At 37.9% G+C, this 11,354-nt stretch overlaps 1 protein-coding gene across 2 annotated transcripts in view; it reads right to left on the bottom strand.

Moving 5' to 3' along the window:
* Window positions 1-2,074: 2,074 nt before the first annotated feature.
* kitlga (kit ligand a) overlaps window positions 2,075-11,354 on the bottom strand; it is a 61,883-nt gene continuing 52,603 nt past the window's right edge. The window contains exons 4-10 of one of the 2 annotated variants that reach the window (XM_080841914.1): window positions 6,998-7,153; window positions 6,494-6,674; window positions 6,035-6,085; window positions 5,146-5,243; window positions 4,925-5,028; window positions 3,063-3,130; window positions 2,075-2,954 (exon numbers count right to left, since the gene is read on the bottom strand). In XM_080841914.1, the coding sequence (XP_080698040.1) occupies window positions 3,091-3,130; window positions 4,925-5,028; window positions 5,146-5,243; window positions 6,035-6,085; window positions 6,494-6,674; window positions 6,998-7,153 (630 nt within the window). In that variant the 3' untranslated portion in view covers window positions 2,075-2,954; window positions 3,063-3,090. The remainder of the gene's footprint in view (window positions 2,955-3,062; window positions 3,131-4,924; window positions 5,029-5,145; window positions 5,244-6,034; window positions 6,086-6,493; window positions 6,675-6,997; window positions 7,154-11,354) is intronic. The other variant, XM_080841915.1, reaches the window with a different exon arrangement.

The raw sequence follows: 11,354 nt of genomic DNA, 5'->3' as shown, positions 1-11,354 counted from the left end.
GTGTGCTAAGTTGAATGTGATTGCTGTGTGCTAAGTTGAATGTGGTTGCTGTGTGATCACAGCTTTGGTTCAGCTGATATGCTGCTAAACCATCTGGAAACTCGAACTGCGATATCCAGACTGTACAATGACACAAGAATGCCACTTCATGATATAAATTAAATGACAAAGTTAGATCTGCACAAATATCAATATGCTATTATTAAAAGGGCTATGAATACAATCACATCAGCCAAAATGTAAATGTAATTTCATTATTTAAAATGCATACAAATATAACTGTTACACTGTCATCATTGTCCTGTCGTGTTGGTTATCTACAATCTGTTCCTTAGGTACCAATGGCTTAAAATATTAGCCTGTATAAAGTTTAATCACAGTAAGTCTACTTATTTTGGGTTATTCAATGTTATAAAACAATTGGGTTCTAGCGCGTAATTTAGCTGTTTCTGATTGGACGAGAGACGTTCCATGCTATAGGTTATTCTTCAACATACCTACAGTTACGGGACTTTTCACAGCTAAAAATAAATCACTCCGCGATGAAACATTCGCATTGATGATAACCGTTAATTCAAAGTTTTTAAAATTCCAAACCAAGACGTTGACAATGGAACTATTTTTTGTTGCGGAGAAACAATTGCGAAATAAACCATTTTTAATCAATAACTTCGTGTTGAAATGTTAATTTGTTGACTGTAGAATTGTTTTATAAAAGCGATATAGCACTCGTGGGAGTGGGGTAGGTAAGGGATGATCCCACGGGTGTTGTTGCCTACGCCACTCGGCCTGGCGGCCTCGGTGGCTACGGCCGAACACCACCCGTGGGATTATCCCTTACCTACCCCACTCCCACTCGTGCTATATTGCTTAATAATAGCCTAAATGAATGTGGCTTGTGTTTGAATGTCATATAAAATCAAAGAAAAGAAATCAACATTCACAAAGGCGCTTGATCCACGCATGGTGAATAAAAAATTTGCTTTTTGCATTTGGCATGTCTTTTTGTGAGAAGAGAAACCAGTCTACAGCCTTTATAGCATTTAATTCACACTGCAAAATAAGTCCTAAGCAGTAAATACCTACATGGGTAAGGAAATCCATAGCCTATTAGCCTGTCATCTGTGTAAGCTGCATGTAATATCGTTCTAATCAAACCCTCATCGCACCGGGTTTAAATTGCAACACACAAAAAGCAACTTCTAGTGGCAGTTGTGAGATTTTGTGATGACACAGCAACTGAAATCAACCTAAACCTGAGATATAGGTTAAACCACACGTGCTTGTGACTCAATTCCACAACATGCAAGTTTAAAACATGCAATGTTTATTAAGTTTTGGATTCACTGCATGTATGTGTACCTCTTTTGTTGGATTGTGATAGGATCACTTTGGAAATATAATTTTGAAATGTACCACTACAACATAGTTTAATTTGATATTTGACTACTGATCAAAGGGGCTTTTAGCAGTTTTTGTTGTGTTATTGTATAGCAATATATTTCTGAGGGCAAAGGGATATGTCTTTTTGTATTCCTGTGAATTAACATGCATTCCGATTATTTAACCATTGACTTGTGAATTATTTTTTGTCATAAATACTTTGTATAGTCATTGTGGCTACAGAAGCATTCTGATTATATAAACTTAACCTTTAAAATATTGATCAATTGATCATCTATCAAATCAATTACACAGACAGAAGGTCAAAGCATAGGAAAATCCAGCCAGTTGGATACATGGTATTACTCGATGTTTCTGGTAAATTGAGCGATTCTGATGAAGGCTTTTTATACTATATTTTACTTTCAAACCTGTACAAATACTAATAAGCACAACATAAAAAGGCACAAATCAATTCATTTATGGGTAAGAACAACACATCTATACTGGATACAATGTATTAGAGCTAAATAAATTCTACCTATGTGGACGTAAACAATGAGACATACATACATTTTAGTGTAAAGTTTTGTAGCATTGTAATGACTTTAATTTTATATTATATTCCCACATCCATACTGTAATTTCATTTTACACAGTAAATAGGAATGCACTTTTTATTTCATCACACTGTTCTGCACACACACTGCACACACTGCACACAGTGCACACAGTGCTCATTTCAGATTTCACTCGATCAAAAACCATAAATCACCACAGTAGACCATACTGAAGAATGTAGATGCCATTAGAGAAACACATGGAGGACATCTGAGTGGGAAATTAGTATGGATGTAGATTTGGATTAAATATATCAAAAGGTTCATGGCACAAGTTTGCAGTTTTATTACTACAAATACCCCCTACTGCCATAAAAAATGCACATATAACCAGCAAATTGTCTAACAAGACAAACAAATAAATAAAATCCACATTGGTTGTTTATAACTGATTCAACATGATACACAGAACACATGAAATATTTCAAGCTTTCATAGCATCATTCAATTGTTATCAAGGTGTAACCCAATTTAAAATAGTAAGGTGTTACATTAACAATACGGTGATTAAGACCAGTGCATGTGGAGGTAGTCATTTATACTTACTCCTTAAAGAAAAAATTATTGTAGCCCTTCCAGAGTGTTTTCTTCAGAGATCTTTGAAAAAAATGAATGCTTGCAACAGCGTGAGTATGTTTGCTTTTAATAATAAGTCTCTCAGTATATATCTTTTGGGTGGAGTCTGACTACATAGATTCCTCAAAGAAAAAAAAGAACATCATCCAGCCAGAAAAAAAAAGGTTGGCTGCTAAGTGAATATGCCATGATCAAATCTGTAGACGACTGCATCATGTCAACACACAATACACTCTCATGCAGCATGGGACACACCCAGGGTTTCCTGCAGTGTTGTAGCAGCAGTATTTATGGATCAGAAGTGAGTCCAGAACAACATTCTTAAAAAACTAACCATCAGCTGCTTATTGGTCCCCTCTGCCTTTGGACAGTGATCTGAAATGGATATAGAGTAAATGAAGTAAGAGTGAATTAAAATATACAACAGAACAGAAAACATACTGTATTATCTGTTTCTTTGATAACAAATTGCTTAAATCTTACCATTTAAAATGAAGATCCTGTAACTGAATTACACTGTTTCAATAATTTCAATGACGTTCAAACATTTCCTGTAAAGGAACGCATATTCAGTTAAAAAGATATCTATACATACACAAATAATGTACCGTATATTGCATTAAAACGATACTTTTAAAACAATACCGGTGCCTAAAAGGTGCATGAACCGATACTTTAAAAAAGCACAAAACAACAATTGACGACATTAAAGAAAGGCTTTTTTTTTATTGCCAAGGCAATTTCTTTCCTTCAAATTGAACAATATATTAACTGTTTAAAGTACACTATAAATATAAATAATGGAAAAACACTTGGCTTCAAACTACATCTTCGACCTTTTTAACTTCAAACAGCACAATACTAATATGAGTAGGTGCCTGATGTTGGATGTTGCTTCACTTCCAGAGATATGCTAAAATTACTTTGTTCATTCAGTCATCATACCGTATCACACACCTATATATTACACAACATGGCAGCATTTAATTCTGTTTTTTATTGTTTCCCATATAGCCTATATATTAGGCTAATATAATAGTATGGGCCAAAATACATTAGCCTTGACACAAATCTCAGCAGCCAGTCTCTTTTTTTGCTATCCTGAAATAAGGAATGTTGTCAATATGTTTGCGTGTAGAGGCTGTAGTGCCCTAGTGTTGCTACTAACTACTTACTAACCAAGAGTGAGGTCAAGCCAGGAAATATCAGCCAAGCGATAGCGAGGTTGATACGGCAAAGACGAAGTTTGATATTTCCCAGCATGAGGTTAGTAAGATGTTTATCATATGGCATTTTTTGCTTCTTTCATTTTGTAAATGAAAAGCAATGGTAATTGTTAATAGAAAACATGTTGTTTTGTTTAGCTCTCAAGTTTTCTCACGCCACAGTGTGTTGCAGGTGTTGCGTAGAAACCAATTACTTGCGAACTTCAACCAATTACTTGCTAAGTTACAATGATCAATTGAAAACGGACAACATGGCTCAGCTAAAATTGTTTAGCTAAAAAGTAACAACACAAATTATTCAAACTATAGTTTCTAGTCTCCATCATCACTTTCAATAAAAGAAATGTGCTGCTTCTGAATTTTCTCATGGCTTTTGATGTCTATCAATATCGCTCATTTTGAAGATGACGTCAGAGGGCAATACGGACCATATCAGACCGTTGAGGAGGGCAATACGTGGCTGACATGACTACCCATTAGCCAATCAGAAAGCTTGTACTGTCATTGCCATATAATAATACTATTTAACACCATATTGTTGTATTCAAACAAATGCTTCTTTTCAATGTTGACATAGACTTATCCTTTAACCTCTATACTATAACACATTAAAGCTAACAAAATCACCACTTCAGAGACTTCATGTTATCATAAATGTCTTTTGGCAAGTGAGTTAGGATGCACCTTGTCTAAAATCCAATATTTCCTGCAGCTGATTAAAGACAGATTTGCTTTTAATTTAAAATATCAGAATTATGACTAACTGCCATGATTGGGAGTCTACTGGGGGAGTATCCGTGGGAGTACCCGTGGCTGTATTTTAGGGTCTATACTGGGGGCGTACCCGTGGCTGTATTTAAGGGTCTATACTGGGGGCGTACCCGTGGCTGTATGTTAGGGTCTATACTGGGGGCATCACATTGGAAGGAGTACATGAGTGACATCATTCATTTTTGAACTTCTATAACCAATGAAGTAATCTGGTGTGGTATTATAATGTAAGACATGATTGTTAAGTGTTCAGGTGCTCACAGGGGAACTCAAACATACATACAGTGCAGTCTGCATGTAGACATGACACAAAATTGTTGTTCAAATTAGAATTTATAAATATATTACTTCTCCTCAAAGACATCTTCTAATTGGGGTGAGCTGTCATCCACTCCTTTGATGACATCTTCTGCGTCTTTGTCCGTCAGTGCAGCACGTCTTCTAGACTTGATCTGTCAAAGAGAAGAAGAACATTTTATGAAGACTAAAAGTGATTCATTTCACACAGAATGCAAAGCATTCCAAAAAGCTGTGCTACAGAGGAGTGACACGTCCACTCAGTAACTTACCTTCCATGCAAACAGAAGCATAATGGCGATGACTGGAATGAGTAGAAGTGATAGCAGGCTCTTTTCTAGGTTTTCTGGAAGGACCCACTGCATCTTCTCTATGTACAGAAACAATGCACAAGATTAAAGGCAGAAACAACATTTCTGACGCAAGAACCATTGCTCTGGCTGTTAGTAAGAGATCTATGGTATTCCTTAACCCACTACAGAAGTAAGACTAGCATGGACACAAAGACACCAGGTCTACACATTTTCATGGTGTCCCTGTATGACCACATCCACAACTTGCGTTACAGATTACTTGTAATTCCTAATTTGAGATGTGCTAATGAGCAAACCCAGAAGTGCAAGGGGTGATACTAGAGATGGCAAAAGCACATCACTGGAGACCAAAACAATTGCTCTGAACCTTTGATTAGAAAATATATTTCACACATGACGTGGCAACATCATAATGAGTGATGGATGATGCTGCACTGACACTGCTGTGACAACAGCTTTGAAATGCTCTGATCTACTGAAACACAAATGAAAAAGTTCATTTGTTGCTTTGCTAAAACAGCGCTCTATAATTCTATGGCTAATGTTCTATTGACCTGTTTTGAAGCGTAATGCTTCAACCCTAAATCATTCTAATTGTGTTGGAACATTCATTGCTGTTTATCATTTCTGCCATCTCAAGGTATCACCACTGCTCTCTCCCTATAGGTACCGATGTCAATACTGTTCGAAAGGATTGAAAGCTAGGGTTAAATGTTTGAAAGCAGTGCCAAGATCCTCTTTCCATCTTATTTGATTGATCTATTTATATATTGCATAACATAATAAAGCTACATTTACCAATCCTTCCTGTTATGTAAATGAATCAGATCTGTAACTGATTTGATACCTTTATCTTTTAGCTTCCCTGCTCCTGCAGAAGGTGGACTAGCAGAACCTGCTGACACAAATGAAAAGGTAAGGGTATGTTTAGGCAATTTAGTGCTTAGGAGGATTTGAAGATTGTTCTGCAACAAAAATCTGTACAGCTTTGGCTCCTTTCCTCCTTTTATGATGTTCTTAGGGGAATGCCACTTTAAAATCACCATTATCTTTCAAGCCAAGTATAAGTCCAAATTATTGTGACCACAGTGCAAAATAATGAACCTCATCATTGACAAAGTGAAAAAAAATCATGTTATACTTGTCAAAGACTCACAGTATGTTACAACTTCTTCTGATAGTACACGCGTGTAGCACATACAAAAGGTTTCCAAATTACAAGCTTAAAAGTTTCAAAACATGCATAGAACCAACCAACCATTCATGAACAAAAGTGATTAACCACTCAAACATGGTGCATTAGTACCTTTTGTGGGATATGAAGTTGTTGTAGTAACTTCTACTGTTGGGCAGGGTGGGGATTCACAGTCCTCATCTTCTCTGGAAGAATTGGCCATTTTAAAGAAATATTCAACAAATTCAAAATAATCCCCTGTTGGCCATTTTTCCTCCCTGTAGTGGCACTGAAATTCCAGCATTGTATCATCCTTAAGAGAGATGCACAGGACAGCATTGTATCATCCTTAAGAGAGATGCACAGGACAGCATTTGAACATATAATGTTTTAACTAGAATATACCAATCCAAACCTGGCTCCTAATACACTTGATTAAATGAAGTAGTTAGAATGGTCTTATTTACCAATTAGCTTATCAAAAGTGCCACCGATAAGTTGATGTATGTAGAAAAGGGGGCAGGGCATTGAGAGCCTCCACTAGTAAAAACAACCAATAATTCTCTTGTGCCAAAGTGCTTATGGTTAAGTCAACCTCTCTGATTGGTACTTGTTTAAATAGTTAGAAGTACTCACCAAGATATTTCCAATGTGATACCGCATCTCTCGTAGGATCTGTATAAATGTGTTTATATGATCTTTGTTTGAGGAGATATTTCCAAATTTGCGGGCCAAGACTTTTAGACTTTCCTCCAAGTGAAATACATTTAGTTTCACCCAGCATGAACCACTCTGTGTAAATGAACACAAGCAAAGCAAGAAAGCAGCATGAATTAAATAGATGCATCATGGAAAACACATTTCTTACTTATTCAAATTCAAAGTTTGAAGAAACAGAATACCTTAAATAGGCAATAATCATGCTATATCAATGTGACTTCCTACTTACTATGGTGTGCAATGAGGCCTGACTTACTATATAATCTATATTAAGTACAAGTTTAGCTACAATAATATTAGATTTTTTTACTCGTACTAAATAGTCAAAATGTGAAAAGTAGTTTTGAAAGTCTTGGATACGCCATAAGAATGACAGCTTTACTGGTCAAAAGTTTGGAATCACCCAGATAAAGTCACACTTTCAAAAAGTTATTGATAAGGTGCAAATATCCTGTTGTTGAATGAGACTGGCTCCGGTCAAGCGTCATCCACAGGGCGTGGCAATGTAAAATTAAGTTCTAGCCTTCCTTGTTAAAAATGTATCTTCCTCGTTCAGCACCTCACAAACATGCTTCTCTATGATTCAAACACCTCAAATTCGTTTGGTTGGTCCATGACTTTTTCAATCATCTTTTACCCAACATCTTTTCTTGGACCCATTTGAGTCCTTTCCTCTCAACGCACAGTCTCGGCTGTGACTTATTTAATACATAGTATATACGTATATAGAATATAATACTGTGAGCTGAGGACCTGTGAGGCCTCTGGTCCTCAAACAAGAGATTCTGATGACCTCCCACTTCATATATCCAAGTTAGAGCCTGTTTGCACTGTTCTGTGAAGGATGTAGTACCCACGGTTTTCAAATCTTCAGTCTATTGCCAACTTCTTAAGACTTAAGTACTTAATTTCTGAGACCAATAGACTCACAATCAGAAATCAGAAATAGGATTATTGACAAGTACAAACAAGGAATTATTCTTGGTTGTGTGGGACACATAGGTTGACAAAGGGGGACAAGACAAAGACATTTTCCCACAAATTATAGAATATGAAATGATAGAAATCTGAATACGAATAGGCCCCACCGACAAGGTTAAGCTATTGTTATTGTAAGGCTCATACAGTCAATTATTTTTACTATTTATTAGTCATATTAATGCTGTTATTATTATTATTATTATCAGTAGTAGTAGGCCTATTAATATTAATATTAACTAGAATGCGTTTCGTGAACGAACTGCGAGAGTGTGCTTGCTCTGTTGCGGCCATGACCTTTGACGTTGCAGCCATAACATCACACAAAAGATCAGACATGGCAACCAAGCTCAACCATTATATTTTGGCTCCACTGACGTCTAGACATATGACGGTGTCTTTGTTGTTCTGTTTTTGTTTGCTTGTTTATTGTGAAAGGTCTAGTGTGTTACATTTAGCTTGGAGAAGTCTTAAAATAGGCTCCAAGTGACTTTTGTCTTATTGTGTATGTGTAATTTACCTCCAAAGGTCGTGTTAATCCATGAGTGCACCTGAATTGTGCGGTATTTGCTGAGTTTTAATCTGCTTGTTTTAATTGTGTGTGTTGCGGCTGCAATAAATCTTGTCTGTGCTTCAAATGTAAATATATTTATTGTCTATCTATGGTGGAAATCAGATGTATGATGGAACTTGCATATTTACTATGCACAAACATTTCAGCTGTCATGGTGATGATAGTTCCAGAGTTTCGTTATACTGACTTACTGAGCTAAGTGTTGATACACTTCGTAAGAAATTATGATCTAGGTAAAAGGAAACATCTCTGCAACAATATGGGAATTAATGCGGTGGCTGTGTGTTGTGTTAACCCTGTCTCTTACTGTCTGTGTAAGAGGAGGTTGAAACTCTGAGCCCAGCTAGTCATTTCTTTATTTTGATGCCACCGCCGTGTTACAGAAATAAAGTCTCTTGTCCTAGAGTGGGTGACGTCACAATGGCTCAAGATTCCCCCATGTTAGTCTATGAGAGAAAAAGGTGATGAAAAAGAGGAATAAAAAAGGAGTGGCAAGGAGAACCGCCACGAAAAGATATAGCAGGTTGCACCGGATCGGGCCGGACGTTTCGGTGTTTGAACGGCGTCTGTACCTCGAACGAGCGAGGCCTGATTCGATGCAAGAAAAACGGGCGGAATAAAGAAAATTTATGAAGAACAAGCACACTAATAATATAAGCAGCTTTGTGAGTCTGCATCATTATTAACACCATCATTATATTATTATTTTTAAAATTAATGATTATGGACCAATTATTATTATTATTATTATCATCATCATAATAATAATAATAACTACTTACTAACCGAGAGTGAGGTCATGCAGGGAAATATCGAATAGGCTACGAATAGACCTACTGCAAGTGCAGTAAGGTATTACTTAGGAAGGTCTTTAAAAATACTGTTTATAAAGAAATGAATATCTGAATGCTAGAGGAAACAAGAGAAATCGAATAAACTCTCAATGAGGGTGAGCGCTTACCATGCCTGCGATTACTTTTATACTAAGAAGCGTAGGTGCAACTTGCGTTCAAATGATAAGACTCCATTTTGATAGGTGGATCAGTACCGAAACAGTATTTGATTTGTTTGTCAGTTCAGCCTCTTGCATTTCGCCTACTATGAACTACTATGACTATGGTCGTGATGGCTTTAGGTGGGATAGAACCAGGTGCTCAAATTACTACATTACCACAGAAGTCAGTGCGACAGGTCTGTAGTCTGTAGCAGCTGAATGTCCCTTGCTGAGATGTTAGAGCTGCAGCTGGACTTGATGTTGAATGTTGGGGTCATGGGGATATTGTCAGTTCTGTCTCTTTGTCTTTCAGATCAACAGTAGTAATCAATCATTGAGGTGGCTGACCAGACACAGGTTGATGGGGGGGGGGGGGGGGGGCTTAAGGTTTCTGGTTGGTGATCTGTCTGAGACCTTTTCAGACAGAGGAAGAGTTAGTTTCTCAGAGTACAGCCGTGGAGCCTCTCGCAGCCCTGCTGGATCCTAATGTTGCCACTTTAAAGCGGTCTTTGTCCCCACTCCAGAATGTGTCTTCTTTTTCAAACCTTAGCTATCTGATTTAAATGTTTTGAGAGCTTTCAATGAAACTAATAATAAAAGGATTTTATTCAAATTCAACACAAAATGCTACTTTTAATGACTTTAATGAATTTACTGCAGTGTCAAAATTATTGAACCCCTTGATGACAAGCATCTTCAGTACTTAGTAGAGCACCCTTTTGCTGTTATGACCTGCTGCTAACGTGATGCATAGCCAGACACCAGCTTCTGACAGCGTTCCTGAGGAATCTTAGCCCATTCCTCATGGGCAATGGCCTCCAGTTCAGTATTATTCTTTGGTGTGCGTATTGCAACCGCCTCTTTCAAATCCCACCATAGATTTTCGATGGGGTTAAGGTCAGGCGACTGTGACGGCCACTCTAGAATCTTCCATTACTTCTTCTGAAACCAGGCCTTGGTGGACTTTAAGGTATGGTTGGGATTATTGTCCTGTTGGAAGGTCCAATGACGCCCAAGCTTCAGCTTCATCACAGACGGCATGATGTTTTTTCCTTAGATTTCCTGATACTTGACTGAATCCATCGTTCCCTCCACACGTTGCAGGTTTCCAGTGCCAGAGGCAGCAAAGCAGTCCCAGCGAATCACTGAGCCACCGCCATGCTTCACTGTAGGCAGGGTGTTCTTTTCTGCATATGCGTCATTGTTCTTCCTCCAGTCATACCGCTGATCCATAGGCCCGAAAAGTTCCAGTTTTGTCTCATCGCTCCACAGAACAGAATTCCCAAACTTTGGTGGCTTATTTATATGGTTTTCAGCATATTGGAGCCGACTTTCCTTGTGCTTTTGGGTCAGTAGTGGTGTGCGTCTTGGAGTCCGGGCATGGAACCCTTCAGTGTTTATTACGCGCCTTACTATGCAAACTGAAACCTCAGTGCCTGCTGCCACCAAGTCTTGCTGCAGGTGTTTTGCAGTCACTCGAGGGTTTTTGGCCACTTGCCTCCTCAGGAATCTGGTGGCAGCCACTGAGAGCTTCCTCTTTCTGCCACGTCCAGGTAGTGTAGCCACTGTTCCTTCAACTTTGAACTTGTGAAAAGGACAATGATCCCAAGCATACCTTAAAGTCCACCCAGGTTTGGTTTCAGGAGAAGAAATGGAAGATTCTAGAGCGCCCATCACAGTCGCCTGACCTGAACCCCATCGAAAATCTCTGGTGGGATTTGAAATTT

Source organism: Sprattus sprattus (genome assembly GCF_963457725.1).
Source record: "Sprattus sprattus genome assembly, chromosome: 7".
NCBI lineage: Eukaryota > Metazoa > Chordata > Actinopteri > Clupeiformes > Clupeidae > Sprattus > Sprattus sprattus.
The sequence above is the reverse complement of the archived record's forward strand: the minus strand, read 5'-3'. Positions and strand labels throughout refer to the sequence as shown.